We start from the raw sequence: 17,769 nt of genomic DNA on the forward strand, positions 1-17,769 counted from the left end.
GCTCTTCTAAAAGTTTCAACAAGTGGACTCCACCATAATAATCAACCTAAGTTTTTCTAAATGGTTCTATGGTGGATTCCATAAAAATAACTATCTTATTTTTAATTCTAGAAACTTTCCAAAAACAACTACAATTACATATCTCTATGTGCAAATAATACAAATATCCTATCTATGCCTTGTTACAAGTAGATTCAAAATTTTGAAAAAATTAAATCAAGATTTATGGTTAAATTAAAATTATTAAGATTTTAAATCTGCTATAGAATTTATTTAGGATTTAATTTTAGATTTTTTAGAATTTATTTAAAATTTTATTGAGATTCAAATAGGATTTAAATAAGATTTCTTTAAGATTTCTTTAGAATGTATTTAGCTTATCAAGGCTTTGTTTAAGATTTATTTGAAATTGATTAGAATATAATAAAAAAAAATAGTATTTTGTTAAGATTAATAAAAGATGCTTAATATAATTATAAGCTTACTCAAGTTGTTTAATTTTGCTAAAAAAAGTATATATAAATATCTTATGAAGTTCTTTTAATAAAAGATTATTTTATACATGGCTAGTCTAAAATGGTATCCATTTTTAGATAAAAGCATGTTAAATATATTATATTTCATGGACCATCTTAAATTTTGTTTTTTAAATTTTGCATCAATAACATAGAACTACATAGATAGAGTTTCAATTGGCATTTGGTATATATATTTGAGACTTATGTTTTGCGCAAAAGAACAATTTCAAAAGATTAGTGGTTAGAATTGTAAGCTACTTAGATCCACCTTCATTATTAATATTATAACTATTCTTTATATTATAAATAAATATTTAAAAAATTGATATCTATAATTATTAATTTTTTTCTTTATTATCTTCACAATAGTTTGTAGAATTTTATAATAACAAATTTCTTCATGAATTTATTGTATTTTTATAACTTTTGGCTTAATCAATTGTGGATGTCTTAAGCCATAGCTCTATGTGAGTTCTAGCAAATTTGTGACCATGTATACATGCATCACATACCTAACATTATGAGAAATAAATCAATGTGGAATTGAAGCCTAAGTTAAGTTACAACAAAGACAAACCAATGTATCCTTCTTTCCCTCTCAACAAGAATGGTCTTGTCTATAAAACTTATATTTTGTATGTTCCACCGACCAGACATGTTGTACTATCAATTGATCATATTCAGCCATTGCCATATATTTTCAAAAAACACTTAACATTTGAATCCATCATTCTAACAATCTTCATATACAATAGACTAAATCAACAACATCAAACAATGTATAATTTAAAACAACAATAAAAGATATTTCAAAAAAAATCTATAAACCAAAATAATAGGTCAAAATAATTAATCACCACATTCCACATATTAGAAATAATACTCACCAAGGGACATTAATTAAAACAATCCCATCGGAGCTCATCTGATGAATAAATATCAAACTGTCAAAATGAAGTATTCTCTCTTAAAAACAAAAGTTAATTAGATGTGAAAGAATATCCTCCACTAAAGACACATTCAAAATCGAATTACAGGAGAGATCTTAGATAGCATCTAAATGATACTAAGTGAAATAAGAAAAGTAAGCAACACAAACTAACATCAAACTCACAGACATAATTCATGAACTCCAAAAAACCCAAGCATTACACGATAGTGTAATTGTATTTTGTCCACATAACCATCCACTACATTGGTGCAAGCGAGTCATTTTCAAGCATGACAACACTAAACCTTTCTTATTCGTGCCGAAGAATGCAATCTGTTGACGTCAACAATGTTGTCTTACGCTTAAGCTTAAGTAACTACGTTGGATGCTGCAAATCATATCTCTGACTTACATGTCTTTGAAACCTCACCAATACTCATTCATTAACTCGCATTTCATTCTGTTACACAGCATGACTTGAAACTTCCACGTCGATATATACAAAACTTACACTGTGAGAACATATTATACAACATCTCTTGTGCGCAGATACACCCACTACCTCTAAATTCTATAGTGGTGGATCTGGATGTTCTCTCCAAGCTGCTTAAAATTGCCGTTGACTCTTGTCTTCCGGAAGAACCCCCAATTGTAAGACTGGTATTGTGCAGGATGCTCTTCATCCAGAAGTTGCGGCAATGGAAACACATCCGTCTTGATGGAAGGATCGTAGAACACAGGAATTGAGAATCTCTCTTTCCTCTCGTTCACCGAAACACGGTGTTCAACCCCGCGATACTTGTCGTTGCTCCACACCTGCAGAATGGCACCCACGTTCACCACAAACGCATCCTCACGTGGCTTCACTGCCACCCACTGCCCGTCCTTCCGCTTAACCTGAGGGGAATGGACACATTTCGTAACCAATTTGCACACTCAGGTCAACTTCACACCTTCATCACTGCCATCACACGAATGAGCATGCAGTAGCTTTGCACTTGATATGTGCAGATTCATGTAATTAGACTCTTACAGAACAGGAATAGTTGAGAATATCGAGAGACGTCTTTTAACACCACATTTTGTACCTGCAGACCTCCGACGCTATCTTGAGCAAGGACGGTAAGTGCCCCAGAGTCTACGTGCCTGAGAACAAGATAATCAGCTTATCAGTTCAGTCATCACCTGACCAGCAGCACCAAAGCCAGACAGTCAGCTCACGCAGCCATGAACTCTCGAAACCTCATTACAAGAAGATTCATGCAGTGTGCTGTGAGCAGGGCGTTGTCATACCTGTTCACGCCACACACCAGGTCTGCAAGTGGGCAGTGAGGGTAATGATTCAGGCGCGCTTGGATCGTGTTATCCTTGTCAAAGTAGTGGTGCAAGACGTCGTAGGGCAAGCCAAGGCTGACACTTATGAGGCCCAGTAACAAACCAGACAAGTGTACCACTGCTTCTGTGTACGTTTCACACGCTTCTCGGAAGCCATCTGGCTTAGCGGGCCACTGGTTGTAGCTCTTCAATGTGGTGTTGGAATATCTTCCACTCCTGGAGCCATGCGCACCCAGAACACAGAATATTGAGAAATCTTTTATGATCGAAAAACAACGCCAAATGCAGCACCAAACCTAGATCACACAAAGTATTTCTTAGGTATTACGTAACGGCTCCGCAGTCCTGAATTGTCTTCAGATATTCAACCAGGTTGCGACAACGCCTTGCATGGTTTTTTAAGTTGTCCATACCTGTAATCGCTATCAACAGATTCCGGCAATTCCACATATCCTTGAGGAGCCCAATCGAAGACCTCTTTCCAGTCGCGAGCGTTTTTGGTGAGTTCCGAGTCGTTGTAGCCTAAGGACCGTTCGAAACTCCTGCCGACTTTCTTTTTCTCCTCAAGTGGAAGTGAGAAGAACCCCTTAGCGGCTTCCATAACCTTGCGCAGCAGCTCTGGAGAGATTTTATGGTCGACCACTTGGAAAAAACCCCACTCCGCGCACGCGTTTCCAATTTCGGCCACCAAGGACCGCAATGTAGGATCTTTCGAATGCTCAACCACGGCACCAATGGCCGACCAATTCTCGCCCTCGGCTTCCACACCAATTACATCGAAAAATGGCGCGAGATTGATCACTGGAATGTCGTCGGCCTCCAAATTCGGTCCAAGATTTGGGCGATGCTCAGAAACCAGAATGAACGCCTCGGAATCTGTGTTCCATGAACTGGGGATGTTCCCGAGCTGCCCCATGGGTATCTCCTCCCCTAACACATGCTCAAACCTCAAACGCTATACCAAACCTGCTGCTGCGAGACAGTTCTAGCTAGTCCACCTCGCATGCTGCTGCACTACGAATCATCAACCCAGTGAGATGCAAACATACCCAAATGCAGCAAATACAGACATCAGGTCTCAGAAGAGATTCTGGGGCACAGGGTACTCCGCACAAATTCACAAGCAATGATTTGAGCTGCAGATCAAACTAAAAGTAGGCGAAAGATTTATATCTAATTACACAGAACGCAGAGTGGTGTGCGTGCCGAAACTCACAGGCACTCTTTTCTGAAGCGTTGGGTACTATTCAAAAGGAGAACTGCAGCATCATGTTCTGTACAAGATTCACGGCTGAACATTCCACTGCCATTCTCCATGTGTACGCTTTTCAGAAAGGATCGCAAATGAATTCAGGACCAGATGCATCGAACCAAGCGTGCAAACTTTGTGTTTTAGCTTATGATTACGACTCAACCTGAAAGTTGACTCAGAAACCCTAAGTACCAAGTTTATTGTTAACTGGTAGTAAAGACAATTGGAATAACATCATGTGTGATTCTTCTGTGGTGGATGATATGTAGTGGATGGACGGATTTAAAGATTTGATAGCAAGATTAATTTTCATTTTATTTTTTATTTTTTTAATTGTATACTTAAAATTTTCCTCTTTTGTTTGGTTGAAGAATCATTAGTTACTAGTTATTATTTTACATCAATCTTTAAATATACGTGAATAAGTAGTAATTATCAGTTTAGTTATTATGTTAAAAAATTATTATAAAAGGTTTCTAATGATAAAAATAAAAACAATAATAATTAATCTTATTTAGGTCTTATAGTAGCTATACTTTTTGTAGTAGGTAGAATTAGTGGCTCTTGAGGTGCAAGAAAAACAACATAAAGACATCAAATAATTAAAATAATTATTATCAAATAATAGATAGAGTTGGAATTTAGAAATATTGATTCAAAAGCATGCAATAGTTAAATAGTTGAATCTTGTTAGAACTATTTATTAAGAAATTAATCTATTTAGACAAGATTTTAAGAATAAAATTACAACACAATTCATTTTATAATATCTACTTACAACTAATGAGTATCAAAAACAAGATCTCATTTAATTCTTTACTTTATTTTATATGCACTTTTAAATGATTTTGTATTTAATGTTCATTATTGTTGTTTATTTAGTAACAACATTTTAACTTTAAATATAATTAAATGGTCATAACTTCAATATTAAAGATATGAATTTAGATAAAATTCTAAAAGATAATATACTCATGTATCATTAAAATTGAAGAAACCAAGAAAAAAAAGAAATAGATATTGATTTTAAATAAAATAAAATAGATATCATTAAACATATAGATGTTAGAATTTTTTTAACTAAGACTAATTTTAAGAAAGATATTAAAAAGACTAAAGGTGGTTTAACTTTTGTTCCTATATAATCTAACTACCAAAAAACATTTGTCAAAATTTTCTAAAGACCACAAAATTTGTAGACAAAGCATTAAATTATAGATTGCTTCTAATAAAATTTTTAAAAGAAAACAATTATAAAATAAGCCTTCATAGCTAGGTGATATATTTTAATCAAATTTTAAAATTTATCTATATTTATATGAATTTATATTTATATTTAGATGAATTTTTAAATTTGATTAAAATATATCACTTAGCTATTAAAAGATATCTTCTTAAAGAAGTTATTATATGTTCAATATTTTTCTATATATTTCAACTCACTTCTATTTACTTAAGTAATATTGGAATTAATTATATTATCTCTCTTTAAAATACAAATCTACAATAAAAGACACATAGAATAAAAACCAAAAAGCTTATAGATTAAGTAACTATTTCTACTTAATTAAATAATACATGCATTTCCAATAATTATCTGAATTTGTTTTGGGGTATAAAACTGATATTTAGATTGCTTGTGCTTCAAATATTATATTTAAAAAAATATTTACAATATATTGGTATAGAAAAAAACCTTATTTAATAGAGTTGCTTCTATGATTTTAAAGCCTTGGTAATCCAGATCATACTAAATTTAACTTAGTATATGCCCTATTCGATATTTTTTATGTAATATTTTTATTTTTTTTAGTGTTTAATATTTTAAATTTTAAATTTTTTTCTGTAATGAAATTTTAATTTTTAGGCATAATACCTAATTATTATAAATTTATTTCTTTCTTAAATTTAAAGTGTAAAAACAATAATCAAATTTTTTCCATGATGAATTTATTCAATTAGTAAAGATAAGAATCTAAACAACATTTTAATTCAAATGTAATTTTTTTTTGAATTAATAATTTTACATTATCATAATTAATAGATCAAATCAATATATATTATAACATAATTTCTTTCAATATATTAGTATTTAGAAAGTAATTTAAAGAACCAACAAAGTTTAATAGATGTAAAAGAAGTAAATTGTGTCTATCATTGGTTTAAAAATTTAGAATCATAAAGTATTGATAAATATTAAAAAAATAATAATAAAAAAAAAAAAAACCTTATGAACTAGCCAAAGTTAGCCTTTTATATACCTGATATTAAAAATTGGTCTATAAAATATACTTATTAATATGAACTATTTAGAATTCTTAATCAATGTAAAATTTGTAATTTGTAAGGTAGTTATATTAATCTTAGTTATTAGTTAGTTTTACAAAAGATTTATATAAAAAACTAAATTAGATTATACTTTAATTTTTAATTAAAAATCTTTATAATTATTTTGTATTAATATTTAATTAAGTATTAGAAATTATAAAATCTATTTTAATAATAAATTTGATTATTTATATTACATACTTAATATAAATCCGTAATAAAATAAGTTCTATTATTATTATTATTATTATTATTTTAAATTTTTTGGTTTCTATTGATTAATAATATAACAAAATTATTTAAATTTTGAGTAATTTCAATAAAAATACAGCATGTGGCGGCAAGAAATCATAATAGCATTGTTGTGAATAAAAGTATCTTTGAGTAATATCAAGTTCATGGATGTAATTTAAACGTTTTAAAAAATATGTGGAATTAAAATAAAAAAAACTATGAGATTCTTTGATAATGAAATTAAGTTTTAAAAAAATAAATTATATTATATCTAAAAATTTAATGTAATAATAATTCTAATTAATGTTTTTTCATACATTCTTATTAATTGGCTTGTTAACTTAAAAATAAATAGAAACCGATAGCATCTAGAGATTAGAATGATTTGTATCACATGTCCAAGGCACATTGAAAATATTCAATCTATCTAAGAACCAAACATCTTAATTAGATTAAACCTAAATAAAAAATATAAATAAATAAATAAATAAAAATAGATCTAATATAAGTTGAAAAACATTTGACCTACTTAAGAATAGATAATAAATAGTTCCTACATAAAAAAAATACTAGTTGCTATAATTAATTCAAAGTAGTACAAGCATACAACAAGAATATGTGTCACTATGTCAAGGACAAGAACATGTGAAAAATAAATAAACAAGTGAGACTTCTCTCAAAGAAAGATGAAAAAATAGAAATAACTCAATATGTATATTAAGAAAGAAACTGGAATGGCTATTGCCAAAAGACAAGAAAACTAGAGACCCTTGAAACTAGACTAGAAGTAAGAAAAGATTTGACAAGAGTGAAGAGGGCTTCACTCTTGTCTCTATATATACTATCTAACTAGGGGCTACATGGCGATGTTCTATAGAACCTTCAATATGTCTTGACTTTGTAGTACACATGCCTTAACTTACAAGGTAAGTTTTTCTACATGTTGGCTACATAGTTAGCTTGGTCTTCAAGCTAACAACATGTGTGGCACATGGCCAACTTGTTGACCACGTTTCTAATCCAAAAAATAAATTAAAGACACCTATAAAGTCAAAGCAGCATCTATAAAGCTTCTAAGAAGCTTTTATAGCAAATATTATAGACTTAACTTACTTTCATCTACTTTTACTTATTTCTACCTATTTATACATGTAATTACTAGCTTACATGTATAAGTCCATGAAATTATCTCCCCTTCTAGGAATAAGTTCCACGAGGAGCCATCATCATATGTTGAAAAAATCTATAATGTGACAAATTATGTTCACCACATACTCTGATCTTTGTTCTCTTTGAAGATGATTGATAGGGCCTTTCAACCATCAATAATGTCCCATACTAGGGCTGGAAGACCACCTAGTTATTTGATCATTGTTGAGGCCTTCATAACTTCCTTCAAATAAAACATTTGAAACACTATCAGAAATTGTTCCTACCTCTAGTAAAATCACCAAACATCGGGAGTCCCTTCCAAGGTCGTGATACCAAATGCATTGTATCTTGCCATCTATTCAAGGAAGAACATGTCGTTCTTAAAGATCTTCATCTTGATTGAGTTATCTTAAAGGTTGTGACAATCATAATATCTCGTCCGGTAGGTCAACAAACAAAGGCTCTTGAGTCGAATCCATTCATTATTGGTTTTCCATCTCCTGAGCGTCACAACTACAAAGAAGTTATAAACAACGATTGAAAGTAGAATGTTATCTTGCCTAGATCTTGTTTCTTTTATAAGGAAGGTTTTCATCTTGATTATGATAGATGTTGTCGATGAAAAGCCTCCACCGCCTTTGCTACATTTACAAGATTCTTTACTCGCTTTCATGTGTATTCACTAATATCATATCCATGCTAATGGACAAGATATTCTAATTTAATTTAGCATTGCCTTGAATCTAAGACTTCTTTCACTTGGAACTCTTCATTATTGTCCACTTCTATAGGAGGAAATGGAGCTTGTCTTCTTTTTGATATGTCCATTGTCTTGTATGGTTCAAGAAGAGATATGTGGAATATTGGATGGATTTTTATTGACTCCGGTAGGTGTAAACAATATGCAACTGGATTGATTTGTGCAGAAATAAAAAATGGTCCAAGCCTTCAATAGTCCAACTTGTCACAAGGACAAGTCGTCTTGATATTGCGACAAAGTAACCATATCTTATCACCCATGTGAAATGGTGGTTGTTCCTTTTGATAGACATCCGTATTGACCTTTTGTTGTTCTTGAGCTTCTTTTAACTGTGCCTTCATTGTTGTATGTAGCTCTAACAAATGAATTATCAAATCTTTTGCAGCAAGATTATTAACTTTTAAAAGTCAAAAGTATCAATTCGTGGATGATAACTATAATTGGTAAAGAAAGGTGTTTGTTTTATAGAAGATTGTACCGTATTATTGTAAGCAAACTCTGCTAATGGCAAAAGAGTTGTTAAATCATCTTCTTGGTAGTTAATGATACAGCTTAAATACTGCTCCAAAACTTGATTAACACGCTCCATTTGTCCATTACTTTGAGGATGGATTACCAAAGATAGTTTTATATCCACTTTTAGAATCTCAAAAAGAGTTTGCCAAAATCTTGATACAAATTGAATTCCCCTATCTGATATAATATCCTTAGGTAATCCATAATAGCGATAGATATTATCAAGAAAGAGCTTAGTTATTTCTTCACCTGTGATAGATTTTGTACATGATACAAAATGTACCATCTTCGTAAAACAATCTACTATCACAAATATAGAATCATAAGAACCTAAGATTGGAAGATCTATGATGAAATCCATAGAAATAGAAGAGCATGATTGTTTTGGAATGGATAATGGCTGAAGAAGTTCATAAGGTTGATGACGAAGAGTTTTTGATATTGAGCAAATATTACAAGATTGTATAAAATCTTTGACTGCTTTTCACATTTGTGGCAACCAAAAGTCCTTGGATATTAGTTCAAAAGTTTTATTGTACTCAAAATATCCTACTGCTAGAAAGTCATGAGGAGCTTGAAGAACACATAATCGAGCTTCACCTTCTGGAACATATAGGTGTCTCTTAAAATATACTAGATTCTTCTTGAATTCAAACTTGGAAGTATCATGAGACTTTGAAGGATTTCTCTTAATATCATGAATAAGATGATCAAAAGACATACTTGATTGAACTTGCTTAATGAAAATTGAATCAACAGTTAGTGTTGATTTTATTGCTTAAAAATGAAGATACTCTCGCTTCAATAGAACTGTCTGTTGTTGATTGAAAGCAACATCTTCTTCCTTTAGTGCAAGATAAGATCATCTAGAAAGTGCATCTGACAAACCTTGTTATTTTCTTGGTCAATAAGTGATCTTGAATTTGAATCTTGATAAAGACATACTCCAACAGGCTTGGCGACAATTCAAAATACGTACTGACATAAAACATTCAAGATTCTTGTAATTCATATATACGATGACAGGGCTAAAAGCACCTTCTAGATAATGGTGCCATTCTTAAAACGAATCCATGATTACAAGAAGTTCTTTGTTGTGGATCTCGTAGTTGATTTTGGCTACTGAAATATTTTTGGAATGAAAAGCTATTAGATGAAGTTTATCATCTATTCCTAATTGTGACAATACAGCACCTAAAGCAAAGTCTGATGCATCTATTTCCATAAAAAATGGCTCAGAAAAATCGACACAAAAGAAGATTGGTGCAAAATCAAAGGCTGTCCTCAAAGCTTTAAATGTTGCTTTCGCTTCTTGATTCCATTGAAGTTTGTCTTTACAAGTCAAACATGTAAGTGGAGTTGCAACTTGAGAGAAGTCTTTGATGAAGATCCGATAGTAGTTGGCAAATTTCAAAAAGCATTGGACATCTCTTACCGTTTTTGAGATCTTCCCATCCATAATAGTTTGAAATTTCTTAGGATCTATCATAAGTCCATCATTTGAAATGATGTATCCTAAGAAGTCAACTTGAATAGTATAAAATACACACTTTTCTATTTTGGCATAGAGTCTTGTATCTCTTAGTTTTTGTAATACATAACAAACATGAAGTTCATGTTCTTCTATTTTCTTAGAATAGATTAAGATGTCATCTAGGTAACAGAAAACAAAATCATCTAAAAACTCCCAAAAGACATCATTCATTAGATGTTGGAATGCTGTTGGTGCATTTATAAGTCCAAAAGGTATGACATTGTATTTGAAATATCCATACCTTGTTTGAAATGTAGTCTTTCATTTATCTCCTTCTTTGATACGTACTAGATTATATACTCCTCGTAGATTTATTTTTGTATAGATCTTAGCTTGATTCAACTAATCAAGGAATCCATATATTAAAGGTAGCGGGTACCTGTTCTTGATGGTGATTTTGTTGAGTCCTCAATAATTGATACACATCCTCAATGATCCGTCTTTTTTCTTCACAAATAAAATTGGAGCTTCTACTGGAGATTTGGAATGGTGTATGAAATTCTTCGCCAGATTTTCTTCAATATACTCCTTGATTTCAGCCAACTCATTTTGACATAAATTGTAGATTGGTCCAAATGGCGATTGTGCTCTTTCTTAAAGGTCAATTGAGCAGTCATAGGAATGATGTACCAGAAGAATATCTGCATTCTTCTTCTCAAATATATTTTAAAAATCTTGATATTGGCTTGGAATACCACTTGAAGTCTTTCCACCACTAGAAACAAATGTGGCATAAATGACACAAGGTGATCCTTCATTTGCAGCATGTAAGAAAGCTCTTGTACCTACAAATATAGATTTAATTATACTAGACTTATGATGAACTATTCTCTTAGTTATACTTTCAAAAAAGTTAAGACTACCAGAAGTCTAATCTATTTTAGGATTATATTTTTTTAACCATGATAAATCTGAAATGATTGGATTAGAAAGAAATCTAATGATAGTAAATATTACAAAGCTACTATGACCATTAGTTGCTATTTCTATAGGAAGGATTTCATGAATAACATCTTCTGAAGACAATGGACGACCATCTATGACTTCTACATGAACAAGTTTAGTTTTCTTCACTAAAAGTATGCTATGTCTTTTAACAAATTCTTCATCTAAGAAACATATTGAGGCTCTTGAATCTAGCAAGGCAGAGGCTTTGTGATGTTTAGGTCCTAGAATAACATTTATTGTAAAACATGGAGAGGGTTCAGAGGAGAGAATATGATTTTTATAGGTGTTGTACAAGGTTCTAGCTACACGGTCTCTATTGTAGCTGGACAAATTCATGCTATCTTCTTTGATCGCCGTACTCTTCATTTTAAAGTTGCGTTGCTTTTTTGGGCAATATTGAGTAGTGTGCTTAGGTTCTCCATAATATAAGCATAATCCTTCATGATGATGATGAGTCTTTTCTTGCTCGGTAAGAGGTTTGAAACTTATCGCACTAATTTGCATATCCTTTACTTTCGAATGTATGTGTTGAAGAGATGTTGGTGTTGCCATTGAATTATAGTAACGTTGACGTCGACTTATACGGTTCTCAGATCAGAATTCGAAAAGACGATTGTCATATGCATTGATAATAAAACCAATTATAATTTTTATTTTGTCCTTCTTCAAACCTTCATCTTAGCATTAGGCAACGATTTTATCATATGCATTGGTATAAAACCAATTATAATTTTTATTTTGTCGATCTTCAAACCTTCAGCTTGGCATTAGGCAATTGTTTTGTCAAGTGCTATGTTGTGTATATTTTGAGATTTTTATTGTACTATTCTTGCCTACAATACATGCATCTCAAGTTCGATAGCTACATTGTATATAGTACCATTTTTACTACGAGACTTCACATCTTTGAGTCCTTATCAATTTTAAAACTTTAATAATAAACCATTGGAAAATTCAAGGATCTTTTTAATATCCATTGTTTTAGCAAACTATTATATTTTATTTTTTATTAAAACACTTAATAAAGCTATTAAACAAGCTTTATATTAAAGCATATAATTTTCAAGAGAAAATTCTAGTTCAAAAAAGTAGTTGTGCATATTTGTTTTTAAGTAAGCATAACTTGTTTCATGTTTTCATATTTTTTTATCATCTTTAAAATAATGATGATAATATCTTTAGATAAAAATTTAGACAAATTAAAATATTATTTCATCTATTAAGCTAAATTCTCCCACAAGATTATAAGACAAAATTATTTGTGCTTATAAAGTTGTAATTGTTATTTATTAGTTAAATTTCTTGTAGAGAGGTGTGGAATTGCAACTTGAGAAATTAATTGGATTAAGAAGTGTTTCAAGAGAAGATAAAGGGTGGAAAGAGGAAAGATAAGAGAGTTGTAAAAAGAACATGTTTTAGAAGTAGAGAGAGAAAAAGAAGTTGTATATTGATAGAGAGGATAACAATAGTAGTGAATTGGGAGGAGAATAAAAGTTGTCAAGAAGAAAAGAAACAAGAATTTTTAAAATAGAAGAAATTATTGGAAGAAAAGATAGGATTTGGTTTTTAAAATAATTAATCTTTAATAATAAATATCAATCTTTGTAAAATATTGTATTGATTTCTAAAGATTCAATTGTATATAGTTTTTAGAATAATAAGATATCTTAATTCTTTAAAAAAATATAGTTTTATATTCTTATTTTTGAAGTAAATTATTATTTGGATTGCAAAGTTATAAATTAAATGATATTAAAATCAAGACTAACTCAATTAAAGTAGAAATCTAATTTAAAAACTAGGCAATATTTGGCCTATAATTACTCTAATTTTCCTTGATTAAATACTATCAATATGATTTTTTTTGATGTTTAAATATATTTTCTTACCGATATAAACTTTAAGTGTTTTAAAACTACTCTTTATATTATCAATATTCAATACTCTATTTATTCTAATAATCTTGTAAATTAATTTATAACAAAAAAAATAAGAACTATAGGAGAGTTTACTAATTTTAATAGCACTAATAAATTTGCCTAACTATATCATATTAAGACACAAATTCTTTTAGTATCATTGCTATTTTTATTTTATATATATATATATATATATATATACATATATCATTAAGATATATTATCTAAATCTATTCTTATATATCTTTAAATATCTTTTATATGGATCTTTGAAGTATATTAGAAGATGGCAAAGTTATCTAATATAAAATTTTCATTCAAATATTACAACATTTTTTTATAAATATAACAGAGATCTTTTGGATTCCTTACAAAAAAAATAATATCTAGAACTATATTTATGAAATACGAAATGTTGATTTGTGTGAAATTATAAAAAGAGGCATCTTTAAAATAGAGAGAAAAGAAAAATATTTAAATTATTTTACAAATAAAAAAGAAGAAAACATACACAAAATTTGCAATTCTAGTGTCAAATTTATAAATATTAGATGAAGCTAGTATAGGAAACTTTAGATAAAAGAAAATTAGTGTAGTAGCAAGAATGCAAGTTTGTGTAGAAAATTTAGTGTACAATGTCCACTTCAAGAATATTCTTGTGGGCATCATATTAGCATCATTTTTTATATCTTTTGGCATCTATAGGAATCTGGAGGTAGGATCGGATCCGTACATGGACCGTATACATGATCCTGGATTCAAATATGGGCGAAATACCGATTGAAGAGGCTCGGATCTCGGGCGCCGCTGCTGCGAGGGGTTTGGACCCCGAAGTCCACTATTTTTTATTTTTTATTTTTTTTTGTGCTATGTTTTCCGCGCTTCGATTTTTGTGGAGCCTGCGGATAGGTTGTTGCGGCTAGAGGTTGCTGATCTGAGCGGCGGTGCAATTCAGGGTTTTTTTTTTTCTCAAAAACTCCGAATCGTGTTGTGTTTAAGCGTTGCCGTTATGCTACAAAGTTGCAACGATTGTGGAACAAGTCTGTGTGAGTAGCATGGCTTGATGAGGTTGTGGTGTGTTGCGGCGCTTGGAATTGCGGTGCAGTCCTGTGAAGGGCTGGAGGGGCTATTCCCTCTTGTTTTTTTTTTTGCATAGCAGCGTGTGAAAAAAGAATCTGGACGCCATTCTTGTTCATTTTCTTTACTTGGTGTCGTTGGCGGAGGTACGGCGTAGGTCGTGTGGTACATGTTCTACAAACCTGTGCTGCGGGGATTGAACTACGGCTCTGGTTCAGTCTTCCGAGGTGGTTCAGTTTTGTTTAATCCTTCTAATACGGTTATTCATGCTGCTGTGGGCATTGCGGTTGAAGCACTAGATACGCTCCCTGATCTTTGATTGTGTGGCAGGCTCTCCTTCTCCCTGAGTAATTGAAGTTAGCGGTTCCGACATTTTATTTTTTTCCTTTCTTTGTGTTATTTATAGTTAATAAGCGGCGTGCATGTTCCTTCTTGTTTTCCTCTACCGGTTTTATCTAGATTGGCTTTGTAGTGGCGAGGTGCCAATCCAAGGCTTCACACGGTGCTGTGGAGACCCTGCTGTTGAGCCTTTGTCGACATTGGGTGGAGTGTGGCGTTTGATACATACAACTCATCCGTGGTTGTTTTAAATCAATGTAGTCGCCAAAGATCAATAAAAGAAGATAATCATCCAAGCGCCCCCTAGCGATATAAAGGAAGTCGAGCTCAAAAGGACTGGGCCTGGATTATGGAGAATGATGTCAATGTTTAACTACCATTATGGACAGTGGCCGTCGTCAACACCGAAACTGCTCAAGGTCAAGACCTCGGGAATCTTCTGTTGTGCGACGGCAATTTTTTGCTCAAGTTCTCACTGAAAATTGTGTGACAGTGTTATAATTGATTTTTAGGTGCATGTATGGATGTTGAAGAATGTGTGAGTGATTGACTGAGGTAGTTTAAATGTTTTTTAGTAGAAAATTAGATGTATAATTGCTTATAAGAAAATCACAAGTTACTTAATGGTGGTGGATTAGAATAAATCAAATACTAAAAGGATTTATTTAACTCACAATTGAAGAATTTTAGGACTTGTTGGACAATGGTTAGAGAATAATTGTCAAAGAGTTAAATTATTAGATAATCATTGTGAACTAGGATAACCTACCAATCAGTGGCGTCTTATTTTGGTTCACTTTTCAAAGAATGCATAGTGTTACCTTTCACAATTATTTGTTAAGTTGAAGAAACTTTACAATGTGCCAACCTCAACTACACTCATTTATTAGCTCACATCTCATCCTGTTGCACAACATGACTTGAAACTGCCACGACCATATATACAAAGCTTAAACTGTGACACCTCTTTAATTAGCTCCTCTTCAGAGGATCCTAAACGTGCAAATACACTCACCCCCTCTAGATTCTATAGTGGTGGATCTGGATGTTCTCTCCAAGCTGCTTAAAGTTCCCGTTGTTTCTTGTCCTCCGGAAGAATCCCCAATTGTAAGACTGGTATTGTGCAGGATGCTCTTCATCCAGAAGTTGCGGCAATGGAAACACATCCGTCTTGATGGAAGGATCGTAGAACACAGGAATTGAGAATCTCTCTTTCCTCTCGTTCACCGAAACACGGTGTTCAACCCCGCGATACTTGTCGTTGCTCCACACCTGCAGAATGGCACCCACGTTCACCACAAACGCATCCTCACGTGGCTTCACTGCCACCCACTGCCCGTCCTTCCGCTTAACCTGAGGGGAATGGACACATTTCGTAACCAATTTGCACACTCAGGTCAACTTCACACCTTCATCACTGCCATCACACGAATGAGCATGCAGTAGCTTTGCACTTGGTATGAGCAGATTCATGTAATTAGACTCTTACAGAACAGGAATAGTTGAGAATATCGAGAGACGTCTTTTAACACCACATTTTGTACCTGCAGACCTCCGACGCTATCTTGAGCAAGGACGGTAAGTGCCCCAGAGTCTATGTGCCTGAGAACAAGATAATCAGCTTATCAGTTCAGTCATCACCTGACCAGCAGCACCAAAGCCAGACAGTCAGCTCACGCAGCCACGGACTCTCGAAACCTTATTACAAGAAGATTCATGCAGTGTGCTGTGAGCAGGGCGTTGTCATACCTGTTCACGCCACACACCATGTTTGCAAGTGGGCAGTGAGGATAGTGATTGAGACGCGCTCGGATTGTGTTATCCTTGTCAAAGTATTGGTGTAAGATGTCGAAGGGCAAGCCAAGGCTGACACTTATGAGGCCCAGTAACAAACCAGACAAGTGTACCACTGCTTCTGTGTACGTTTCACACGCTTCTCGGAAGCCATCTGGCTTAGCGGGCCACTGGTTGTAGCTCTTCAATGTGGTGTTGGAATATCTTCCACTCCTGGAGCCATGCGCACCCAGAACACAGAATATTGAGAAATCTTTTATGATCGAAAAACAACGCCAAATGCAGCACCAAACCTAGATCACACAAAGTATTTCTTAGGTATTACGTAACGGCTCCGCAGTCCTGAATTGTCTTAAGTTATTCAACCAGGTTGCGACAACGCCTTGCATGGTGTTTTTTTTTTGAAAGCATGAATATAGAACTCCGCCTTCGTAGTACAGAGTGAGCTTCTCGAGTTTTGCTCATACCTATTTTCGCTATCAACAGATTCTGGCATTTCCATAAACCCTAGACGAGCCCAATCGAAGATTTCTTTCCAGTCGCGAGTGTTTTTGGTGAGTTCCGAGTCGTTGTAGCCGAGGTGCTGATCAAAACTCCTGCCGATTTTCTTCTTCTCCTCAAGTGGAAGTGAGAAGAACCCCTTAGCGGCTTCCATAACCTTGCGCAGCAGCTCTGGAGAGATTTTATGGTCGACCACTTGGAAAAAACCCCACTCCGCGCACGCGTTTCCAATTTCGGCCACCAAGGACCGCAACGCAGGATCTTTCGAATGCTCAACCACGGCACCAATGGCCGACCAATTCTCGCCCTCGGCTTCCACACCGATTACATCGAAAAATGGCGCGAGATTGATCACTGGAATGTCGTCAGCCTCCAAATTCGGTTCAAGATTTGGGCGATGCTCAGAAACCAGAATGAACGCCTCGGAATCTGTGTTCCATGAACTGGGGATGTTCCCGAGCTGCCCCATGGGTATCTCCTCCCCTAACACAAGCTCAAACCTCAAACGCTGCACCAAGCCTGCTGCTGCGAGACAGCTCTAACTAGTCCACCTCGCATGCTGCTGCACTACGACCATCAACCCAGTGAGATGCAAACATACCCAAATGCAGCAACTGCAGACACCAGATCT

At 33.3% G+C, this 17,769-nt stretch overlaps 2 protein-coding genes across 3 annotated transcripts; both read right to left on the reverse strand.

Moving 5' to 3' along the window:
* Nucleotides 1–1,864: 1,864 nt before the first annotated feature.
* Nucleotides 1,865–4,130, reverse strand: LOC112295307 (protein LATERAL BRANCHING OXIDOREDUCTASE 1). The gene is made up of 5 exons (XM_090244261.1): nt 4,001–4,130; nt 3,198–3,798; nt 2,743–3,000; nt 2,538–2,595; nt 1,865–2,346 (listed from the first exon to the last, which is right to left on the reverse strand). Exons 2-5 carry the CDS (start codon nt 3,698–3,700, stop codon nt 2,014–2,016), a joined length of 1,152 nt encoding a protein of 383 aa, XP_090100387.1. The 5' UTR covers nt 3,701–3,798; nt 4,001–4,130; the 3' UTR covers nt 1,865–2,013.
* Nucleotides 4,131–15,660: 11,530 nt separating this feature from the next.
* On the reverse strand, nt 15,661–17,769 carry LOC112295306 (protein SRG1). 2 transcript variants are annotated; one of them, XM_024546679.3, is made up of 4 exons: nt 17,105–17,769; nt 16,593–16,850; nt 16,388–16,445; nt 15,661–16,196 (listed from the first exon to the last, which is right to left on the reverse strand). In XM_024546679.3, the coding sequence occupies exons 1-4, from the start codon at nt 17,605–17,607 to the stop codon at nt 15,864–15,866; spliced, it is 1,152 nt and encodes a 383-aa protein (XP_024402447.1). In that variant the 5' UTR covers nt 17,608–17,769; the 3' UTR covers nt 15,661–15,863. The 2 variants fall into 2 exon arrangements, with proteins under 2 accessions (XP_024402447.1, XP_024402448.1); XM_024546680.3 differs by having other exon boundaries at nt 16,333–16,445.

This window comes from Physcomitrium patens, chromosome 18 (assembly GCF_059467195.1).
Source record: "Physcomitrium patens ecotype Gransden chromosome 18, ASM5946719v1, whole genome shotgun sequence".
NCBI classification, from domain to species: Eukaryota; Viridiplantae; Streptophyta; class Bryopsida; order Funariales; family Funariaceae; genus Physcomitrium; species Physcomitrium patens.

Bases quoted from the DNA above. Each gene is read 5' to 3' on its own strand.
- LOC112295307 (XM_090244261.1), bottom strand. From the start codon at position 3,700: ATGGGGCAGCTCGGGAACATCCCCAGTTCATGGAACACAGATTCCGAG. The intron at 2,596-2,742 runs GTATGACAACGC...TCTTGTTCTCAG, and splicing joins CTGGTGTGTGGCGTGAACAG to GCACGTAGACTCTGGGGCAC. The intron at 2,347-2,537 runs GTACAAAATGTG...CATTCCCCTCAG, and splicing joins ATAGCGTCGGAGGTCTGCAG to GTTAAGCGGAAGGACGGGCA.
- LOC112295306 (XM_024546679.3), bottom strand. From the start codon at position 17,607: ATGGGGCAGCTCGGGAACATCCCCAGTTCATGGAACACAGATTCCGAG. The intron at 16,851-17,104 runs GTATGAGCAAAA...GCATGGCTCCAG, and splicing joins TCTGTTGATAGCGAAAATAG to GAGTGGAAGATATTCCAACA. The intron at 16,446-16,592 runs GTATGACAACGC...TCTTGTTCTCAG, and splicing joins ATGGTGTGTGGCGTGAACAG to GCACATAGACTCTGGGGCAC.